The 22,746-nt window shown below is 48.4% G+C and overlaps 2 protein-coding genes across 5 annotated transcripts in view; both read left to right on the top strand.

The window, feature by feature from the left end:
* The window catches only part of eif4e2rs1 (eukaryotic translation initiation factor 4E family member 2 related sequence 1), a 3,334-nt gene extending 785 nt beyond the window's left edge, over positions 1-2,549 (top strand). The window contains exons 2-7 of the mRNA XM_066658729.1: positions 358-442; positions 587-721; positions 863-967; positions 1,646-1,798; positions 1,938-2,074; positions 2,243-2,549. Coding sequence (XP_066514826.1) covers positions 358-442; positions 587-721; positions 863-967; positions 1,646-1,798; positions 1,938-2,074; positions 2,243-2,282 — 655 coding nt within the window. The 3' untranslated portion in view covers positions 2,283-2,549. The remainder of the gene's footprint in view (positions 1-357; positions 443-586; positions 722-862; positions 968-1,645; positions 1,799-1,937; positions 2,075-2,242) is intronic.
* Positions 2,550-5,316: 2,767 nt separating this feature from the next.
* Positions 5,317-21,191, top strand: cntrob (centrobin, centrosomal BRCA2 interacting protein). 4 transcript variants are annotated; one of them, XM_066658727.1, is made up of 21 exons: positions 5,317-5,340; positions 7,204-7,463; positions 7,882-8,104; positions 13,213-13,300; positions 13,432-13,501; positions 13,577-13,721; positions 14,766-14,882; positions 15,259-15,375; positions 15,663-15,761; positions 15,892-16,095; positions 16,317-16,442; positions 16,544-16,677; positions 16,855-16,980; positions 17,118-17,265; positions 17,381-17,486; positions 17,632-17,790; positions 18,115-18,734; positions 18,823-18,898; positions 19,806-19,986; positions 20,307-20,379; positions 21,040-21,191. In XM_066658727.1, the coding sequence occupies exons 2-21, from the start codon at positions 7,210-7,212 to the stop codon at positions 21,124-21,126; spliced, it is 3,153 nt and encodes a 1,050-aa protein (XP_066514824.1). In that variant the 5' UTR covers positions 5,317-5,340; positions 7,204-7,209; the 3' UTR covers positions 21,127-21,191. The 4 variants fall into 4 exon arrangements, with proteins under 4 accessions (XP_066514824.1, XP_066514822.1, XP_066514823.1 ...); XM_066658725.1 differs by lacking the exon at positions 5,317-5,340 and adding an exon at positions 5,541-5,819; XM_066658726.1 differs by lacking the exon at positions 5,317-5,340 and adding an exon at positions 5,817-5,927.
* The last annotated feature ends 1,555 nt before the right edge of the window (positions 21,192-22,746 follow it).

Below are 22,746 nucleotides of genomic sequence, written 5' to 3' on the forward strand. Positions count from 1 at the left end.
TGCAACTTCTCACACACTGTAGCTTTAAAGTTTATAATCACTGCAGTGTGTTTGTGGAAGTACACAGTGTTTACTGTGATGAATTAATTAGATTATTTATTATTATTAATGAGGTGTACATGCGGTATGTTTATAAACCTGTAAAACCTTTTAAACATTGATATTTAACATCAGAATACAGCCTTTACACTGACCCCTAGTGTTCTGGACGTGTCAGAGATTCTGTACCACACCTGTCTTAAATAGTGCTGCCCCCCTGTGGAGAACCCGCTCTGTTCAGTAGGATGTGTTGCTTATTAGAGAATGTGTTAAACTGCACCTTTTTAAGAAAGTGTGTGTGTGTGTGTGTGTGTGAAGGTTGAAGGAGGAGGAGACAGAGGAGGAGGTGGGATGTGTCCGAGAGGAAAAGCGGGATTCAGACGGAGGAAACAACCGGAGAAAAGTGAGGACTTTAATAATGTAAACCCCCCCCCCCCCCCCCACCAAGTGTGTGTCCTACACCTTCACTCATCTTTCTCTCATCCCTGTATCTCTCTCTCTCTCATCCCTGTATCTCTCACTCTCTCTCGCTCTCTCTCTCGTACAGACGGTGACCCCAGCTCCAGGAGAACACCCCCTGCAGTATAACTACACATTCTGGTTCTCCCGCCGGACCCCCAGTCGACCTGCCAACACACAGAGCTACGAACAGAACATCCGGCAGATCGGCACCGTCGCCTCGGTCAGACACACACACACACACACACAGACAGAGAGAGAGAGAGAGAAAGTTTATCTGTGTCTGTGTTTGCTTTAGTGTCCTGGTCATAGCTGAAGTGTGTATGTTTGTGTGTGTGTGTACACTATGTTGTGTGTGTTGTAGGTGGAGCAGTTCTGGAAGTTCTACAGTCACCTGGTCCGGCCGGGAGATCTGACAGGTCACAGCGACTTCCACCTCTTCAAAGAGGGCATCAAACCCATGTGGGAGGTGTGTGTGTGTGTGAGAGAGAGGTCTCCTATCACACACGTAACTGACAGCGGGAGTTCAGCAGGGACGCAGACACAGAGAGAACACACCACACTCCTCACAGACAGTCACCCGGAGGAAACCCACGCAGACACAGAGAGAGCACACCAACTTCTCACAGACAGTCACCCGGAGGAAACCCACGCAGACACAGGGAGAACACACCACACTCCTCACAGACAGTCACCCGGAGGAAACCCACGCAGACACAGAGAGAGCACACCAACTTCTCACAGACAGTCACCCGGAGTGGGAATTAAACGTAGTCACCTCCAGGCCCCTGGACCTGTGTGACTGCGACACCTACCTGCTGCGCCACTGTGCCGCCCTGGAGATACAGTGATTCCTCTGAACGTTCTGAGCTCTGTTCACACATTGGTCACTCTGACTTTCTCCGGACTGTGTACCAGGGGCAGGAAAAAGTCAGGGGAAAGTCTGGGACAATGTTTTACACACACACACACACACACACACACACACACACACACAGTTCCTTCGGATAAATTCCGGAACAGTTCTGAGAGACGGGTCGGAGCTGAGAGGGGAGAGAGAGAGCGAGGGCTGTGTTTGAGGAGTGAATATGAGAAACTGTTTGAATTACAAGTATTGTGTATATCTATGTGTGTGTGTGTGTGTTAGGACGAGGCGAATAAGAACGGCGGGAAGTGGATAATCCGGCTGAGGAAGGGCCTGGCGTCCCGTTTCTGGGAGAACATCATCCTGGCGATGCTGGGAGAACAGTTCATGGTGGGAGAGGAGGTGTGTGGAGTGGTGGTCTCCATACGCTTTCAGGTGGGTCTGACTGTGTGTGTGTGTGTGTGTGTTCACACTCACTTTGTTCAGTAAAATCATGAACATATAAACACCTAATCATGGTAATGTGTGTGTGTGTGTGTGTGTGTGTGTGTGTGTGTGTGTTTCTCCTGTCCAGGAGGATATTCTGTCCATCTGGAATAAAACGGCGAGTGACCAGGTGACTACGTCCCGCATCAGAGACACACTGCGGAGGGTCTTAAACCTGCCCCCCAACACCATCATGGAGTACAAGACCCACAACGACAGCCTCAAGTACGAAACACACAGAGTACAGACCAAACGTTTAGATCCTTCTCAGTTCCACACGTCTTTCCTCTGGACAGTCCATCAGGACGTCCCCTCTGTCCATGGCAGGGGACACTGTAATGCTTTGTAATGTAAGGAATGTCTTTTCTGATGTTCTCTTTCTCTCTGTTTTAGGGATAACTCCAGCTTCCGAAACACGAAGATCACGTTGTGAAGTGTGTAGACCGACACACACACACACACACACACACACTTCACTCAGATGGACTGAACCCCTCACACACACACTGTGTCTCCTGTGTGTCGGGGGGGAGTGGTGTGGTCTGTCGTTCCTGCGGACAAGAGGACGTCCTCCCCACATTCCAGAGCTGTACAGACTCCTCCTTTTTTTACCCATAATGCCACTCTGCAGTTTCCGCTCAGACGGAGGTGTTTGTTTTTTATTTAAGAGTAAAACACTTCCACAGCCTCAGCTCCGCCTCACTGTGTCTCATTCACACGTTCACACACCTCTCAGCCTGGGGGGGGGGGGGGGTCATCTGTGTCTCGTTCACTCATTCACACACCTCTCAGCCTGAGGGGGGGTCGTCTGTGTCTCATTCACACGTTCACACACCTCTCAGCCTGAGGGGGGGTCGTCTGTGTCTCATTCACTCATTCACACACCTCTCAGGCTGAGGGAGGGGGTCGTCTGTGTCTCATTCACACACCTCTCAGCCTGAGGGAGGGGGTCGTCTGTGTCTCATTCACACACCTCAGCCTGAGGGGGGGTCGTCTGTGTCTCATTCACTCATTCACACACCTCAGCCTGAGGGGGGGTCGTCTGTGTCTCATTCACTCATTCACACACCTCAGCCTGAGGGGGGGTCGTCTGTGTCTCATTCACTCATTCACACACCTCTCAGCCTGAGGGGGGGTCGTCTGTGTCTCATTCACTCATTCACACACCTCTCAGCCTGAGGGAGGGGGTCGTCTGTGTCTCATTCACACGTTCACACACCTCTCAGCCTGAGGGGGGGTCGTCTGTGTCTCATTCACTCATTCACACACCTCTCAGGCTGAGGGAGGGGGTCGTCTGTGTCTCATTCACACACCTCTCAGCCTGAGGGAGGGGGTCGTCTGTGTCTCATTCACACACCTCAGCCTGAGGGGGGGTCGTCTGTGTCTCATTCACTCATTCACACACCTCTCAGCCTGAGGGGGGGTCGTCTGTGTCTCATTCACTCATTCACACACCTCTCAGCCTGAGGGGGGGTCGTCTGTGTCTCATTCACTCATTCACACACCTCTCAGCCTGAGGGAGGGGGTCGTCTGTGTCTCATTCACACGTTCACACACCTCTCAGCCTGAGGGGGGGTCGTCTGTGTCTCATTCACTCATTCACACACCTCTCAGGCTGAGGGAGGGGGTCGTCTGTGTCTCATTCACACACCTCTCAGCCTGAGGGAGGGGGTCGTCTGTGTCTCATTCACACACCTCAGCCTGAGGGGGGGTCGTCTGTGTCTCATTCACTCATTCACACACCTCTCAGCCTGAGGGGGGGTCGTCTGTGTCTCATTCACTCATTCACACACCTCTCAGCCTGAGGGAGGGGGTCGTCTGTGTCTCATTCACTCATTCACACACCTCTCAGCCTGAGGGAGGGGGTCGTCTGTGTCTCATTCACATGTTCACACACCTCTCTGCCTGAGGGGGGGGGGGTCCGTCTGTGTCTCATTCACTCATTCACACACCTCTCAGCCTGAGGGAGGGGGTCGTCTGTGTCTCATTCACTCGTTCACACACCTCTCAGCCTGAGGGAGGGGGTCGTCTGTGTCTCATTCACTCGTTCACACACCTCTCAGCCTGAGGGAGGGGGTCGTCTGTGTCTCATTCACTCGTTCACACACCTCTCAGCCTGAGGGAGGGGGTCGTCTGTGTCTCATTCACTCGTTCACACACCTCTCAGCCTGAGGGAGGGGGTCGTCTGTGTCTCATTCACTCGTTCACACACCTCTCAGCCTGAGGGAGGGGGTCGTCTGTGTCTCATTCACTCGTTCACACACCTCTCAGCCTGAGGGAGGGGGTCGTCTGTGTCTCATTCACTCGTTCACACACCTCTCAGCCTGAGGGAGGGGGTCGTCTGTGTCTCATTCACTCGTTCACACACCTCTCAGCCTGAGGGAGGGGGTCGTCTGTGTCTCATTCACTCGTTCACACACCTCTCAGCCTGAGGGAGGGGGTCGTCTGTGTCTCATTCACTCGTTCACACACCTCTCAGCCTGAGGGAGGGGGTCGTCTGTGTCTCATTCACTCGTTCACACACCTCTCAGCCTGAGGGAGGGGGTCGTCTGTGTCTCATTCACACTTTCACACACCTCTCAGCCTGAGGGAGGGGGTCGTCTGTGTCTCATTCACATGTTCACACACCTCTCTGCCTGAGGGGGGGTCGTCTGTGTCTCATTCACACTTTCACACACCTCTCAGCCTGAGGGAGGGGGTCGTCTGTGTCTCATTCACACGTTCACACACCTCTCAGCCTGAAGGTGGGGGGGGGGGGGGGTCCGTCTGTGTCTCATTCACTCATTCACACACCTCTCAGCTGTGTGTGAGACTAACATCCTGTGGATTCCTCCATTAAATTGTTTCTTGAATGACTCAATGAGGCAAGAAGAGTTTACTAAGTGTTGGGAATGAAAAGGTTAAAGTGTGGCCACCATTTACATAGTATAGTCATGAGATGATTGATTTCTGCTCACAGCTTCGTAATTCATAGAAACAAATGGTGAAGCTGTGGTCACGGCTTAATAACTCACAGGAATTAAATGTTTAACTTGTGGCCACAAATTGTCAAGACATAGGAATGAGAGGGTTAAATTGTGGCCCTGACTTAGTAAGAGTAAGATATGGGATGGAAATGACTCTGAAAACCCTCCTGATGATGGAGAAGCTGGCGTAACAAAAACGACAAAACTCCCAAATGAAAATGTGGAAACGATGCAGTAAGGACACCTTAATGAACAGGTTGTTATCCATGTACTGCTCATTCTCGAGGCTTGTGAAATAACTGGACTGCATTCAGTAAACACTGTAAACATGGAGCAGAAAATAGTCCTTTACTAAAAAAAGTCCTTTACTAAATAGATCATTGTATTGAGTCATATCCGTCACTAGTGTAGACCACCTGTCAAAATAAAGGCATGGAGGCAGATATTTATTGTATGGGAACAACAGTATATCTGTGGGAATAGTTTAATAATTTATGGGAATGTCTTAATATCCTGCTGGAACAGGTAATGGAAACTATTTAATATTGTGTGCTAACTACTTAATGAATCTTGGTAATGACCTAAAAAAGATGGGAATGGTTTAATGAATGGTTTAATAAGGCACTGGGAGCTACTTTTTAAGGGGTAAGAACCTCTTTAGATGCTACAACGACAGATATGATGTGGGAAAAGTGATATTTAAATAACGTGGATACGACATAAGTTGTGGAAACGAATAAAAAGTCGTGGGAACTTGGGAGAGACCTAATAATGTGGGCTAATACGTGATGTCGTTAGAACAACTGATATATTTAGGCATATATACATTTAAATGCCGTTCCAACGCCTTATTAAATCGTTCCCACTTCTTTTCTCCAGCCCCGTGTTGTGGTGAGAGAGGCGGCGGTTGCTAAGGCGACGGCGGGCCCGGGAAAGTTGTTTAGCTTTAGCTTTAGCATTAGCTTTATCCGAGAGCTCCGGGTCCGAGTTAAAGCTGAAGAGAGGTGAGACGCTTATAAAAACCTAATAAACCCTTTTAAACCCAGCTCCGGCGCCGTGTATCTGTTCATTATGGGTTTCAGCTCCGACACATCTGCTCTAAAACACCTTAGGTCAGGTTAAATACGACTCATTCTCTCAGGGAACACAGTTCCTCTGTTATTTGGAGTTTTTCAGAGCTGTGAACAAAATACAGTCAGCCACGGACACGTTTCTGTTATTAAGGACTCTTTACCTGCTTCTGTTCTGATTTACCCATCCACATTAAGAAAGAGCAGGCGTTCCATTCTGAGATGTTACTCTAATTAGCCGTGCCACCTTAAATTATTCATCGGTTAAAATACATTCCAATGACTATCTTATTTCAGTAGTTCGTTCCAACTTGGTGTCGGTTCCCTTCTTACTCTAATAGCCGCTCCACCTTAAATAATGCATTAGTTACATTGTGAGGACGGTCTATTATTGTTTTTCAGTTCCACCTTAAATGGTCCGTTACTTCACTTACATTGAGGTCTATGTTTTTATTCTAATTATCTGTTCCACCTTAATTGTTGCCTAATACTCGTTTTGAGCTCTGTTTCTTATTCTGTAGTTATACCATTTGCACTTTTTAATTAGCCACTTTAAATTGTGCATAAGTTTACTAACATTGAAAGATTCTTCTAATCTTGGATTCCACCTTAAAAAGCGTATAATATTGAGGTCAAAGTATATTATTTTGATTGTGTTCCACGTTAAACCTTGCATCAGTTCTTTTTTGAGGTCTTTCTTACTCTATTACTCAGTTCCACCTTAAATGGAGTAACCGTTAACGTTTCTCATTCTAATTCTCAGTTCCACCTTAAATGTTGTCAGATAATTTACATTTTGGAGTGTGATTCTTACTATACTTCTGTGGGCCACTTTAAATTGCGCAAAGTTTCATTCTGAAGTCTAGTTTTCTTTTTCTACTTATCCGTTCCACCTTAAATGGGGCATCAGTATTATTCTGAGGTCTGAGTTTCTTATTCTAATTATCAGGTCCTCCTTAAACGGTGCAGCACTTCGATTAAGGTTTACGGTTGTAATTCTAATGAGGTGTTCCACCTTAAATGTTGCATACATGAACATACGTTGAGGCCTGTTTTTCTCATTAAAACTTTCCGTTCCACCTTAAGTGCTGTGTTGGGTCTACTGTGGTGTGTTTGCTCTCAGCACTGCAGTGACATACTGATGGACCTGGTCTTCTAGGATCCCCTCAGGAGCAGCTGCACATGAGTCTAGACCTCAACAGACCTCAGTGTCAGGCTGTGGAACTGTGTCCTCCGTGTGGAGTACAGGCTGTAGACAGGGTTATTTACAAATCTCTCTCTCTCTCTCTCTGTCTGTCTGTCTGTCTCTCTCTGTCAGGGTGAGATGTCCATGGAGACGACCGAGGTTGTGCTGAGCGACGTGGAGCCCTTACCCATCTCCTCTCCTCCGTCTCCTTCTCTGTCTCATCCGTCTGTCCCTTTGTCCTCCTCCTTTCCCTCTTTCACTCGCTCCTGGCCGTCCTCCCCTCTGTCCTCGTCTCGGCAGGTCACCGCCCGTCTGTACTCCTCCCTGCAGCGCAGCAGACAGCAGGAGGGTTTACACAGCACCTGTCTCACTGACCGCCCGCATAGAGACAGGTACACACACAAACACACAGCACCTGCCTCACTGACCACCCGAACAGAGACAGGTATACACACACACACACACACACACACACACACACACACACACACAGCACCTGTCTTACTGACCACCCGAACAGAGACAGGTATACACAGACACACACACACGCAGCACCTGCCACACAGCGACAGGTACACACACACAAACACACACACACACACACACACACACACACACACACAGCACCTGTCTTACTGATCGCCCGCACAGAGACAGGTATACACACACAGGGCACCTGTCTCACTGACTGCCTGCAAAGAGACAGGTACACACACACACACAAGCTGTTTCACTGACTGTCCACACAGAGACAGGTAAGAGTCTCTCTCTCTCTCTCTCTCTCTCTCTCTCTCTCTCTCTCTTTCTCAGGCAGGTCTCCTTCAATCCCTCCTCTCTGGAGCTTGGTTCCGTTGCCATGATGGCAGCCTCAAACTCTCTAAGCTCTGAAAGGCTGAGAGAGTCCCAGCAGGTGGAGTTTGGTCTGGATGATGTCACCTCTGGAGCAGAGGAGGTGGAGTCAGAGGCGGAGATATTGACAGAAGAGATGGACCTGAATCTCCAGAGCAGTGTGAACAACAGCGCTAAACTTTCAGTAAGCACTTTCAGTAAGCACTCTTCCGAGCATGTTGAGTCTGCTGAACAGAGGTTAGTGTTCTCCTCCGAGCGTGTTGAGACTGATGAACAGAGGTTAGTGTTCTCCTCCGAGCGTGTTGAGTCTGATGAACAGAGGTTAGTGTTCTCCTCCGAGCGTGTTGAGTCTGATGAACAGAGGTTAGTGTTCTCCTCCGAGCGTGTTGAGTCTGATGAACAGAGGTTAGTGTTCTCCTCCGAGCGTGTTGAGTCTGATGAACAGAGGTTAGTGTTCTCCGACCGAGCGTGTTGAGTCTGCTGAACAGAGGTTAGTGTTCTCCTCCGAGCGTGTTGAGTCTGCTGAACAGAGGTTAGTGTTCTCCTCCGAGCGTGTTGAGTCTGATGAACAGAGGTTAGTGTTCTCCTCCGAGCGTGTTGAGTCTGATGAACAGAGGTTAGTGTTCTCCTCCGAGCGTGTTGAGTCTGCTGAACAGAGGTTAGTGTTCTCCTCCGAGCGTGTTGAGTCTGATGAACAGAGGTTAGTGTTCTCCGACCGAGCGTGTTGAGTCTGATGAACAGAGGTTAGTGTTCTCCTCCGAGCGTGTTGAGTCTGATGAACAGAGGTTAGTGTTCTCCTCTGAGCGTGTTGAGTCTGATGAACTGAGGTTGGTGTTCTCCTCTGAGCGTGTTGAGTCTGATGAACAGAGGTTAGCGTTCTCCTCCGAGCGTGTTGAGTCTGATGAACAGAGGTTAGTGTTCTCCTCTGAGCGTGTTGAGTCTGATGAACAGAGGTTAGTGTTCTCCTCTGAGCGTGTTGAGTCTGATGAACAGAGGTTAGTGTTCTCCTCCGAGCGTGTTGAGTCTGATGAACAGAGGTTAGCGTTCTCCTCCGAGCGTGTTGAGTCTGATGAACAGAGGTTAGCGTTCTCCTCTGAGCGTGTTGAGTCTGATGAACAGAGGTTAGTGTTCTCCTCTGAGCGTGTTGAGTCTGATGAACAGGTTAGCGTTCTCCTCTGAGCGTGTTGAGTCTGATGAACAGAGGTTAGTGTTCTCCTCTGAGCGTGTTGAGTCTGATGAACAGAGGTTAGTGTTCTCCTCTGAGCGTGTTGAGTCTGATGAACAGAGGTTAGTGTTCTCCTCCGAGCGTGTTGAGACTGATGAACAGGTTAGCGTTCTCCTCTGAGCGTGTTGAGTCTGCTGAACAGAGGTTAGTGTTCTCCTCCGAGCGTGTTGAGTCTGATGAACAGAGGTTAGTGTTCTCCTCCGAGCGTGTTGAGTCTGATGAACAGAGGTTAGTGTTCTCCTCCGAGCGTGTTGAGTCTGATGAACAGAGGTTAGTGTTCTCCTCCGAGCGTGTTGAGTCTGATGAACAGAGGTTAGTGTTCTCCTCCGAGCATGTTGAGTCTGATGAACAGAGGTTAGTGTTCTCCTCCGAGCGTGTTGAGTCTGATGAACAGAGGTTAGTGTTCTCCGACCGAGCGTGTTGAGTCTGCTGAACAGAGGTTAGTGTTCTCCTCCGAGCGTGTTGAGTCTGCTGAACAGAGGTTAGTGTTCTCCTCCGAGCGTGTTGAGTCTGATGAACAGAGGTTAGTGTTCTCCTCCGAGCGTGTTGAGTCTGCTGAACAGAGGTTAGTGTTCTCCTCCGAGCGTGTTGAGTCTGATGAACAGAGGTTAGTGTTCTCCTCCGAGCGTGTTGAGACTGATGAACAGAGGTTAGTGTTCTCCTTTGAGCGTGTTGAGTCTGATGAACAAAGGTTAGCGTTCTCCTCCGAGCGTGTTGAGTCTGATGAACAGAGGTTAGCGTTCTCCTCTGAGCGTGTTGAGTCTGATGAACAGAGGTTAGTGTTCTCCTCCGAGCGTGTTGAGTCTGATGAACAGAGGTTAGTGTTCTCCTTTGAGCGTGTTGAGTCTGATGTACAGAGGTTAGCGTTCTCCTCCGAGCGTGTTGAGTCTGATGAACAGAGGTTAGTGTTCTCCTCCGAGCGTGTTGAGTCTGATGAACAGAGGTTAGTGTTCTCCTCTGAGCGTGTTGAGTCTGATGAACTGAGGTTGGTGTTCTCCTCTGAGCGTGTTGAGTCTGATGAACAGAGGTTAGCGTTCTCCTCCGAGCGTGTTGAGTCTGATGAACAGAGGTTAGTGTTCTCCTCTGAGCGTGTTGAGTCTGATGAACAGAGGTTAGTGTTCTCCTCTGAGCGTGTTGAGTCTGATGAACAGAGGTTAGTGTTCTCCTCCGAGCGTGTTGAGTCTGATGAACAGAGGTTAGCGTTCTCCTCCGAGCGTGTTGAGTCTGATGAACAGAGGTTAGTGTTCTCCTCCGAGCGTGTTGAGTCTGCTGAACAGAGGTTAGTGTTCTCCTCCGAGCGTGTTGAGTCTGATGAACAGAGGTTAGTGTTCTCCGACCGAGCGTGTTGAGTCTGATGAACAGAGGTTAGTGTTCTCCTCCGAGCGTGTTGAGTCTGATGAACAGAGGTTAGTGTTCTCCTCTGAGCGTGTTGAGTCTGATGAACTGAGGTTGGTGTTCTCCTCTGAGCGTGTTGAGTCTGATGAACAGAGGTTAGCGTTCTCCTCCGAGCGTGTTGAGTCTGATGAACAGAGGTTAGTGTTCTCCTCTGAGCGTGTTGAGTCTGATGAACAGAGGTTAGCGTTCTCCTCCGAGCGTGTTGAGTCTGATGAACAGAGGTTAGCGTTCTCCTCTGAGCGTGTTGAGTCTGATGAACAGAGGTTAGTGTTCTCCTCTGAGCGTGTTGAGTCTGATGAACAGGTTAGCGTTCTCCTCCGAGCGTGTTGAGTCTGATGAACAGAGGTTAGTGTTCTCCTCCGAGCGTGTTGAGTCTGATGAACAGAGGTTAGTGTTCTCCTCCGAGCGTGTTGAGTCTGATGAACAGAGGTTAGTGTTCTCCTCCGAGCGTGTTGAGTCTGATGAACAGAGGTTAGTGTTCTCCTCCGAGCATGTTGAGTCTGATGAACAGAGGTTAGTGTTCTCCTCCGAGCGTGTTGAGTCTGATGAACAGAGGTTAGTGTTCTCCGACCGAGCGTGTTGAGTCTGCTGAACAGAGGTTAGTGTTCTCCTCCGAGCGTGTTGAGTCTGCTGAACAGAGGTTAGTGTTCTCCTCCGAGCGTGTTGAGTCTGATGAACAGAGGTTAGTGTTCTCCTCCGAGCGTGTTGAGTCTGCTGAACAGAGGTTAGTGTTCTCCTCCGAGCGTGTTGAGTCTGATGAACAGAGGTTAGTGTTCTCCTCCGAGCGTGTTGAGACTGATGAACAGAGGTTAGTGTTCTCCTTTGAGCGTGTTGAGTCTGATGAACAAAGGTTAGCGTTCTCCTCCGAGCGTGTTGAGTCTGATGAACAGAGGTTAGCGTTCTCCTCTGAGCGTGTTGAGTCTGATGAACAGAGGTTAGTGTTCTCCTCCGAGCGTGTTGAGTCTGATGAACAGAGGTTAGTGTTCTCCTTTGAGCGTGTTGAGTCTGATGTACAGAGGTTAGCGTTCTCCTCCGAGCGTGTTGAGTCTGATGAACAGAGGTTAGTGTTCTCCTCCGAGCGTGTTGAGTCTGATGAACAGAGGTTAGTGTTCTCCTCTGAGCGTGTTGAGTCTGATGAACTGAGGTTGGTGTTCTCCTCTGAGCGTGTTGAGTCTGATGAACAGAGGTTAGCGTTCTCCTCCGAGCGTGTTGAGTCTGATGAACAGAGGTTAGTGTTCTCCTCTGAGCGTGTTGAGTCTGATGAACAGAGGTTAGTGTTCTCCTCTGAGCGTGTTGAGTCTGATGAACAGAGGTTAGTGTTCTCCTCCGAGCGTGTTGAGTCTGATGAACAGAGGTTAGCGTTCTCCTCCGAGCGTGTTGAGTCTGATGAACAGAGGTTAGTGTTCTCCTCTGAGCGTGTTGAGTCTGATGAACAGAGGTTAGTGTTCTCCTCTGAGCGTGTTGAGTCTGATGAACAGAGGTTAGTGTTCTCCTCTGAGCGTGTTGAGTCTGATGAACAGAGGTTAGTGTTCTCCTCTGAGCGTGTTGAGTCTGATGAACAGAGGTTAGCGTTCTCCTCTGAGCGTGTTGAGTCTGATGAACAGAGGTTAGCGTTCTCCTCTGAGCGTGTTGAGTCTGATGAACAGGTTAGCGTTCTCCTCTGAGCGTGTTGAGTCTGATGAACAGAGGTTAGTGTTCTCCTCTGAGCGTGTTGAGTCTGATGAACAGAGGTTAGTGTTCTCCTCTGAGCGTGTTGAGTCTGATGAACAGAGGTTAGTGTTCTCCTCTGAGCGTGTTGAGTCTGATGAACAGAGGTTAGCGTTCTCCTCTGAGCGTGTTGAGTCTGATGAACAGAGGTTAGCGTTCTCCTCTGAGCGTGTTGAGTCTGATGAACAGGTTAGCGTTCTCCTCTGAGCGTGTTGAGTCTGATGAACAGAGGTTAGCGTTCTCCTCTGAGCGTGTTGAGTCTGATGAACAGAGGTTAGTGTTCTCCTCCGAGCGTGTTGAGTCTGATGAACAGAGGTTAGTGTTCTCCTCTGAGCGTGTTGAGTCTGATGAACAGAGGTTAGCGTTCTCCTCAGAGCGTGTTGAGTCTGATGAACAGAGGTTAGCGTTCTCCTCTGAGCGTGTTGAGTCTGATGAACAGGTTAGCGTTCTCCTCTGAGCGTGTTGAGTCTGATGAACAGAGGTTAGCGTTCTCCTCAGAGCGTGTTGAGTCTGATGAACAGAGGTTAGCGTTCTCCTCTGAGCGTGTTGAGTCTGATGAACAGAGGTTAGCGTTCTCCTCAGAGCGTGTTGAGTCTGATGAACAGAGGTTAGCGTTCTCCTCTGAGCGTGTTGAGTCTGATGAACAGGTTAGCGTTCTCCTCTGAGCGTGTTGAGTCTGATGAACAGAGGTTAGCGTTCTCCTCAGAGCGTGTTGAGTCTGATGAACAGAGGTTAGCGTTCTCCTCAGAGCGTGTTGAGTCTGATGAACAGAGGTTAGCGTTCTCCTCTGAGCGTGTTGAGTCTGATGAACAGGTTAGCGTTCTCCTCTGAGCGTGTTGAGTCTGATGAACAGAGGTTAGCGTTCTCGTCTGAGCGTGTTGAGTCTGATGAACAGAGGTTAGCGTTCTCACAGAGGTTAGCAAATGTTTCACTCTGTGTGTGTGTGTGTGTGTGTGTGTGTGTAGAGTGGCCGGCAGCACATTGAGGAGATGGAGAATGTGCGGAGTCATTTACAGACGCTGCTGAGATCTGCACCCCCTGCTGACAGTGCTGGTATGAACACTGCTTTTCTCTGTGGCGCCATAAGAACCTATTCATTTCAGAGTGTGTCCGGAGCGCCCCCTAGTGTCTGATCCAAATCAGTACAGAGGTCCCTTTACACATTAGCTCTGTATCTCCCACAGACCTGATTAGACCCTCACAGCACCTACAGGACGAGTCCTACCAGAGTGACACCACGTCCCACCTGCTCAGGTACACACACACACGTTTTCTTTCCTCTTTGATGTTTTAGTCTTTAACCTTTCTCTCTCTCTCTCTGTCTCTCAGTGCGTCTCTCTCTCTGGGAGGAGTGGAGGAGTTGTTTCCGCGGTATTCCCGTCTCCATGGTGATGTAAACCCTGCCCCTCTGGCCTCTTTCTCCGAGCTGCAGGTGATCAGAGAGAGTTTGGAGAGAGAGAGGACCAGACGCAAGGTGATAGTCTCCCTCACATTTATCCTCTAGAGCTCAGTTACCCCAGGGGTTAGAGGGGGGGGCTTTAGGCCGGTTCTTACCCCTCTGAGGACGCAGGGTCCACGCGGCCGGACACAGACCACCGTCTCTCGAGGAATCTTGTGTAATTCCTGGAGTGTACACTCCTCCGTGTCCAGCTGTTTCCTCCAGATTGCGGTTGTTTTTAGTCGCGTGGTTCAGACGATGTGAGAAATCCAGATGTTGTGTAGGAGATGTAAAACAGAACGGAGGAGACTGAGACCAGCTGATATCGAGTCCGTATCAGAACCGTCGTCTCCTACAGATCCTTTAACTCCACACTAATGAAACTCACAGGACTGAGACACGGCTGGTGTTTAGCTGTGGTCTCGACCTCGGCACCGAGGAGCTCCACGACGACTGTGGTGTGGTCCTCTTTTATTCTCCTGTGGATTCACAGAGAGACAACACCATTCAGCGCCGCTCTCCACGTTAACGTCACGGCTGTTTACTTAAAGTAAGGTTAGGTTTTCAGTCCATCACCCACACGCACACCTACAGAACTGAGCACACGCTCAACACACGCTGCTTACACACCACACACTGCTTTCCATTCCACTTTAAACCGAGCGGCTGGTGCATGGCGTGTGCTGCAGTGATGAAGGTGGAACAGCACAGTGGTGAATATGAAGGTGACTCGTGCTGTGGTGATGTGTGTGTGTGTGTGTGTGTTGTACACAGTTGTGTTGGAGCTGCGTCTGCACTGGAGACAGATTTAAAACACAGACATCATTGGTTTATCAGAGGAAATAATTCTGAGTGAGTCACTGTGTCCTCGTCTGTGTCCTCGGTGGGTGTGACCCTGCCTTCACTGTCACAGCACTGTAGCGGCTCCTCAACGTGACTCTGGACTGAGTTAAAGACTCTGCTCCTGGGTCTGTGCTGCTGTAACTCCTGCTCCACCCCCTGTCCTGACCCTGCATCTCTCTCTGTCTGTCTGTCTCTCTCTCTCTCTCTCTCTCTCTCTCTCTCTCTCTCTCTCTGCAGAACGCAGAGCAGCAGGTGCTGGTTCTCCAGAGTAAATTGTTAGCGCTGCAGCAGCAGTTAGCGTTAGCGGTGTCAGCGGATCGGAAGAAGGACGTGATGATCGAGCAGCTCGACAAGGTTCACATCACAGAGCAACTGTCTCCCCCGCTGCTCATCTGTCTCTTCCCCTGCACACCTGTCTCTCCCCCTGCTCACCTGTCTCTCCCCCTGCTCACCTGTCTCTCCCCCTGCTCACCTGTCTCCCACTCCGGCTCACCTGTCTCCCACTGAAAGACAAGAAAAAGTCACTTATTCATTCCCTCTCTCTGTCGTTCTTCTCTCTCTCTCTGTGCCTCTTTGTTCTCACTCTTTCTCTGTGTTTCTCTTTTTCTTTCTCTGTTCTCTCTCTCTCTCTCTCTCTCTCTCTCGCTCTCTCTCTCGCTCTCTCTCTGCCCCTTTGTTCTCACTCTGTCTCTGTGTTTCTCTTTCTCTGTTCTCTCTCTCTCTCTCTCAGACGTTGGAGAAGGTGGTGGAGGGATGGCGAGGTCAGGAGCGGGAGAAGTCTGAAAGAGTGAAGCGACTGCAGGAAGAAAAAGAGGCAGCAGAGAGCGCTCGAGACAAACATAGGGAGGTGTGAGTTTATACACACACACACACACTTATTTATATATATATATTTATTTATACACACATATATATATATATATATATATATATATATATATATATATATATATATATACACACACACACACACGCACACACTTTTTTATATATTTATTTATACATACACACACACATTCTCTCTCAAACAAAAACACATTCCTTATTGGTGGTAATGTTTGTTCAGCATTAGCTTGCACTTCCATTATCATCTCTCTCTCTCTCTCTCTCTCTGTGTGTGTGTGTGTGGGTTAGGCTCTGGTGTGTTTTGAGAAGAGTCTGTCGGAGGCAGCTGAGACGCTACAGAAGGAGCAGAAACACAATGAGGAGCTGCACAATGTCAACACGCAACAGGTAAACAATACAACACACACACGCACACACACACACACACACACACACACACTGAACCATAGTTATTGTTGGTATACTACATCCAGAAAGAGTTTATGACACCAGATTTAATATTTGTGTGTGTGTTCAGGAGCGAGAGCTGGAGCAGCTGCGTGTGTGTGTGGAGAAGCTGAGGTCGGAGGCTGAAGATCAAAGAGCCAAAGTGGAGAACCTCCAAGAGCACACACACACTCTCCAGACACAACTGGAACAGCAGCATCAACAACACCAACACACACACACACAGCTACAGACGGAGAACACACACCTCACACAGCAGCTGGAGAGAGAGAGGGTAGGTCTCACACATACAGGTGAATGATGTGTGTGTGTGTGTGTGTGTGTGTGTGTGTGTGTGTGTGTGTGTGTGCGCGCTACTGATTGTGTGTTTTGTTTTTCAGTCTAATAGTTTAGACTATAACAATTTAATAGTAAATGTAACTATTAAAAAATTTGGCATGAACTCCACTCATATGAAGTGTGTGTGTGTGTGTGTGTGTGTGTGTGAGAGTGTAGGAGCGAGTGGGCCTGGAGGTGCAGCTCCGTGAGGAGGCCCAGTCCACAATAAAACAGCTACAGCAGGAGCTGGAGGAGACCAGGAGAGAGAGGGACACAGCCAGAGTAGATCGAGCCCTGGATCAGGTATAATCACACACACACACAACACTCTCCTCCCTCAACATCCATGGCTCAGGGGCCCTTGAGCACAGCACCCTTCACTGTGTGTGTGTGTGTGTCTGCAGGCTCGTTTTGAGGCGCAGCGCTCTCAGTGGGAGGTGGAGCTCCGGCTGCGGGTGGAGCAGGAGGTCACTGAACGACTCGGCGTTATACAACAGGAGAACAACACAACTACAGCTAAACTACGGGAACAACACAGGTACACACACACACACACACACACACACAGATATTATACACACACACAGCGAGAGAACAACACAGCTGCAATAACACTTAAATTCCCATGAATCACTTTTCACCAGTTCAGATGTGTGTGTGTACTGATCTCTGTGTGTGTGTGTGTGTGTGTGTGTATAACGTGTGTGTCTCACAGGAAGCAGCTGCTGGACCTGAGCGCTCGTCACGAGCGGGAGTTGTCGTGTCAGATGGAGGAGTTCAGGGAGCAGCTGGAGGAGAAAGAGGAGAAACAGCAGCAGCTCAGTCTCCACTTCAACAGCAGGTCTGTCCTCCATCAACCGCCCTCTCCCCCTAACAGCTAGCGCTGGGGCTCAACACGCTCGCAGGAGAACTGTAATCACCCTGATGGTGAACGTGGTGTGTGTGTTTACTGTAACCCCAGTGTGTTGACCTCTTCAGGATAGCAGCGTTACAGGAAGAGCTGGTATCCATGGAAACCTGTAGGAGGAGACTGGAGATGCAGAGGGAGGAGCTAGTGTCCCGTCTCCAGGGAATGATGCGCTCCCATTGGACGGAGGCTCTGAGGCTGCTGAGCAGTCAGGACCAGGTGTGTATCCGAGTTCACAACTACTCACATTCCCTCCAGCTCCAAACAGCCAATCACATCGCTTGATGTTTCGTGTGTGTGTGTGTGTGTGTGTGTGTGTGTGTGTGTGTGTAAGGCTGACGGGATGCTTTCTCCGTTGTCTATTTGGGATGGTTCCAAAGCTCATTCGTCTCAAGATCCAGACTCCAGCATCTACAGTACAGCAAACACACATGCTTCAGGTACACACACACTATACCCCTATACACACGCCCTCTGATCCCATCGCCTGAATGTCAGACCCCTGTCTGAAGACTGGGCTGTGTGTTAATATCGTGTCTTGTGTTTTCCCCTCTGTCCCTCGCCCCGTGTTCCTCTGTGTCTCAGCTGCTGCTGCTCAGGCCGTGGTCCTGCACCTGTCCAGAGAGAGGGAGCGAGGGATGAGGGGGGAGAGAGAGACGAGAGGAGAGGAGGACATGGGCGTGTTAAACCACAGCCATGCCTTCAGTCCTCTGGAACCTGTGCTGGACGATACTAATCTCACAGGTACACACACAAACACACACACACTGAATATACACACACAAACACACACACACACACACACACACTGAATATATACACACACACACACACACACTGTATATACACACACACACACTGAATACACACACACACACACACACACACACACTGTATATATACACACACTCACACACACTGTATATACACACACACACACTGAATATACACACACACTCACACACACACACTGTATACACACACACACACTGTATATACACACGCATGCTGCTGTCTGCTTGATCATAATCTGTCTTTAATGCATGGGTTCTTTGTGTGTGTTTGCAGCTGTAGGAGGCAGTGATGGGAGTCAGTGCTGGGACAGACCTCTAGGAGGAGGAGAGAAAGAGAGAGAAGGAGAGAGAGGGAGGGCAGGAAAGATGGTAGTAAGAGGAATGGCACGAGAGAAAGAACGAACAGAGAGAGAGGTAGAGATGGAAAGGATAGTAAGAGCAAGGGCTGGAGAGGTGGGGAGAAGAGAGAGAGAAAGAACAGCACTAGGGAGGGAAGGAGAGAGAGAAAGAATGGAAGGAATAGAGGTGGGACTGATGGTGAGAATCCCTGAAGACCATCAGAGTCAAACCCTGAATCAGACTTCTGGTACAAACCAGATCAGGAGTCAGATTGGACCCAGTGTGAACAGGCAAATGAATTTGAATCTGAATCAGAGTCTGAGACCGAATCAGGGACGTGCCTCCCCCGAGAGACTGACCAGTCAGAGCCAGAGCTTGGAGAAGGGGGCGGGGCAACATAGCAGGCCAGTGGAGAAGTATAGCAGTGCAGGTATGAAGGCTCCGCCCACAACAGAGCAGTCCCTGTCAGTCAGAGCTAGAGCTCCGCCCACTGAAACAGGTGTCTCACCACTGGGTGAGGAGAGACAGAGTGAACTGCAGTACTACATTTCAAAGGTAATGGACTCTCGCTCTCTCTCACACACACACACACACACGCTGGGTTTACACTGTTACATCCTCTCTCTCTCTCTCTCTCTCTCAGCTGCTGGACCGTTCTCCCGGTGATATTCTGGAGGATCAGGATCAGTGTAAGACAGGAACACACTGCTCTGACTCAGGTGTGTGTTACCGTCTCTCTCCAGTCACACACTCTGTGGTCATTTCTACACCCAAACACACAGCATTATTGACCCTGATGATAGAGCACTTTACCCTCCACAGAGTGGGTCTACTGTGCTCAGTTCACGTGAGAAGAGACGTGAGCCGACACTCAGATTAACACGTTTCCTCAGCCGCGACTCTGAGGACGTTTGTGTGATTGACAACAGAGAAACAACAGAGTGTAGAAATAAACACCAGCATTAATCTGGAATAAAGACGTACTTTAGATTAAACTAAAGTCCCTTCCACGCGCACAGAGAGGTCCACGTGGCAGGAGGACAGTGCTTCTCTCCGGGGTTAGACACAGGACAGAGCAGGTTTTAGGGTGATACAGAGTTACAGGGGACACGAGAGACACTGAAGCACAGGATGGAATCAGAGGAGCGACTGATTCTGACACACACTCCAAGTGTTAGAACATCTACTGACACTACATTCACACTAGAGGGCGCTCATAACCCCCACGTTTCTCTCCAGTTGGTGTGATCAGAGTCGCTGGTGATGCTGCCTGTGGCGATGACTCTGAGCAGTGTCACATAAGAACCACTTCTGGTTCCATAAAGAACCATTTTTGGTGATTTGTAAAGAACCCTGAGACTGAGAGATGGATTTTTAAAACTTTAAAAGGTGCTTCACACCTTCTCCGCCGCCGTCTGGCATCAACAGGGCGTTACGGCTTCAGTCAGTGGGAGAGGTTAGGGACAAGTACAGTTACATGCCTCAAGGTGGCGCCAAAACTAAACTTTAAAACGGAATTTGAACGTCCTGAGTCCGAGTTCTCTCTCATGTTTTTGTTGTTTATAAACATTAACTCTGTGTTACAGCAAACTTAATGTGTGTGTTTTTGTTTGTTTTTATTTCCAGGTCTAATCTCTCAGTGGGACTCTCTCCAGAGACACACACCAGCTCCTTCCAAACCTGTAAACACCCCCTCCTCCCCCTCCACACACACTCAGAGAGAGGCCAACACACAGCTGGAACATCTGGCCGAGCTCCTGCACCTGGCCTTCCGTCAGACACACAACAACCAGCAGCTCATCGACAGGTCTGTGTGTGTGTGTGTGTGTGTGTGTGTGTGTGTGTGTGTGTTGTATGTTACATATCACAAATTTCAGAAGGTTCATTAAGCACACAGGTTCTCAGGTCTTGATCTAGAACTCATAATAAAACAAGACACACATTTAGAACCCAGAATCTTCAGTTAGAACAGGGAACAGATCAGACGGAATGTTCGGTCACTGAGCTGTGGCTTTTTCCAAACTTTATTGACTTTGAACTCAGCTGCACCGCAAAGCAACATAATGCCTTAAACAGAAAGTGCACATTGACAGCAGATTAATGAGTGTGTGTGTGTGCGTCTGTTAGGCCAGACGAACCCTGTCCTGATCCGGTCGGAACCAGTCAGAACCGAAATCTACCCCAGAACGACGGGAGAGTGGTGAGACTCCAATAACACACCTGCCTTTAACTCACAGATCTACAGACGTACACTCCGTGCCTTTCCTGTCTCTCGTTCTGAGACTCATGCTGTGGGTCGATTCAGATCACTCACCTGTGTGTGTAGTTTTACTCAGTGTAAGTGATTTTTTAAAATTGCTTCTGGAGGTAATCTGCAGTAAGCTTTATATCCTGGTGTTAGACACTTTGTCTGTAGAGTTGTAGAACTTACAACTTTCCAGAAACAGGTGAATAGCCTGATAATGTTCTCACAGCATTCATACTGGTGCTGTTCTTTTTTAAAAATAAATGTTTAATTCCAGACAGAAGAGCCACACTGAGCTTAATCAAGATGGAATTATTCCTCCCAGGCATTCACAGTCACAGTGCACTGAAATACTGACACACACACCACCTACAGCCGTTTACTCCTGGAACGGACATTTAATCCTGTAGAGAATAAAAGGAAATTAGCAGTACAGAGTTTATTTTGCATGCTATTGCAGTCTATTGCATCCTACTTCTGACACCATTTAATAGATTTTAATGTTAAACAACAGAATGAATATCTGACACCAACAGTTAGTTTTACTCAGTGCTGTGTGTTGTGCTGGCTATAAACCATCTCTTATATGTGTGTGTTTGTTTGTTTGTTCCTCAGCGACAACCCTCGTCCCGTTCCTCAAGAGGACGTCGAAATGGACCCCAAGCCCAGAGAACGGTGTCAAAAGTCAACATCTGGAGATGACATTGTGTGTTTGCGTATTTCTGAAGTGTGTTTACAGAATATTTTTAATTAACTTATTAAAATGTAGAGGTTTTAAGCTTGTGTCACCCTCTTCATTTTGTTCAATTTTAGAGGATGTTTATAATTATTTTCACTCATTAATTTATTGTCTGTAAGCACTTCATCCTCATCAGGGTCCTGTGGGTCCTGATCCCATCCGGAACTCATCATGAATCACTGGACGGCAGAGTAAGGCAGGAACTCGCTGGACAGAGCAACACACGCTCACCCAGCCACTCACACACTCACACGCTCACCCAGCCACTCACACGCTCAAACATGTGGAACCCCGCTATGCTGATGAAGAGTTAAGGTCAGGACTCCAGGTTTAAAGCTCTGTGTGATATTAACAGCAACATTTTAATATTCACTTTGCTTCTGTGTGTGTGTGTGTGCTTAAAAGGTGCAGTTGCTGGAGAGGAAAAGTCCTGTCTGGCTCAGGTCCACACAGTGCACTAGGAGCAGTATCGGTGGAAACTACTAAACATTAATCTCACTCCACATTAATATCAGTTTCACATTAATCACAATCAATCAGATCTGTTCTTACAGCTGCTCTCCAACAAAGAGCTGATACACACACAAAGAAAAACAAGATCATAAAAACAGGAAAAAAAAATAGGTTTAAAATGGAAACAAAGTCCTATTTTAGCTGCTTCAGCGAAGTCTTTAAACACAGACACGGAAAAACAAAAGACTGAATCAGAAACAATGCCAAGGAATAGCCCACTGCCCTTTTTATAACTTTTATACCAAAGTAATCTTTTGGTCCTCGTTTACATAGGTTTAAATGTGTCTGTTCAACAGGTCTGACACATCTACCCAGAATGCATCTTAGGGGTGAATAACGTCTTACTGATTGAGTGTTTATGACACTCCAGCAAGGTTCTAACTGGTTTACAGAGTGGATTCTCTGTTGTAGCCATGAGAACCAATGCTCCTCCCACATGGTGGACAGAAAGTGAAAGGGAGGGCACACAGGAAATGGAGGAATGTGTTAAAGAAGTGAAGCATTGGATGTCATACAATTTCCTTCTGCTAAACAGCAACAAAACCGAGGTTCTCCTTCTAGGTCCAAAACCTGCTATAAATAAGGTATCAGACTTAATACATATTTTTAACTTCCCTGTTCTCCCGAGCTCATCAGCTAAAAATCTGGGTGTTGTAACTGATTCCGATCTATCGTTCAATCAGCATATAGGTAACATTACAAGAACAGCTTTCCTACATCTTCGGAACCTCGCTAAGTTCAGAAATTCCTTATCCCTCCCAGATGCAAAAAATTAGTTCACTCTTTTATTACATCAAGATTAGATTATTGCAATGCACTTTTATCAGGATGCTCCAGTAGAAACCTGAGTAAACTCCAGTTAATTCAAATTACTGCACTCAGGGTCCTCACTAAAACTAGGAAAATGTGATCATATCAGTCCAGACTTATCGGCCCTTCACTGGCTTCCAGTTAAATTCCGTATTCATTACAAAATTCTTTTACTCACGTATAAATCCTTATATGGTCTCGCCCCTGAATACCTGCAAGACCTCATCACACACTATGAACCACCAAGATTACTCAGATCT

Source organism: Hoplias malabaricus, unplaced genomic scaffold, assembly GCF_029633855.1.
Source record: "Hoplias malabaricus isolate fHopMal1 unplaced genomic scaffold, fHopMal1.hap1 scaffold_89, whole genome shotgun sequence".
Lineage (NCBI taxonomy): Eukaryota > Metazoa > Chordata > Actinopteri > Characiformes > Erythrinidae > Hoplias > Hoplias malabaricus.

Bases quoted from the DNA above. Each gene is read 5' to 3' on its own strand.
- cntrob (XM_066658724.1), top strand. The intron at 7,464-7,881 runs GTACACACACAA...TCTCTTTCTCAG, and splicing joins GACCGCCCGCATAGAGACAG to GCAGGTCTCCTTCAATCCCT. The intron at 8,105-13,212 runs GTAAGCACTTTC...GTGTGTGTGTAG, and splicing joins ACAACAGCGCTAAACTTTCA to AGTGGCCGGCAGCACATTGA.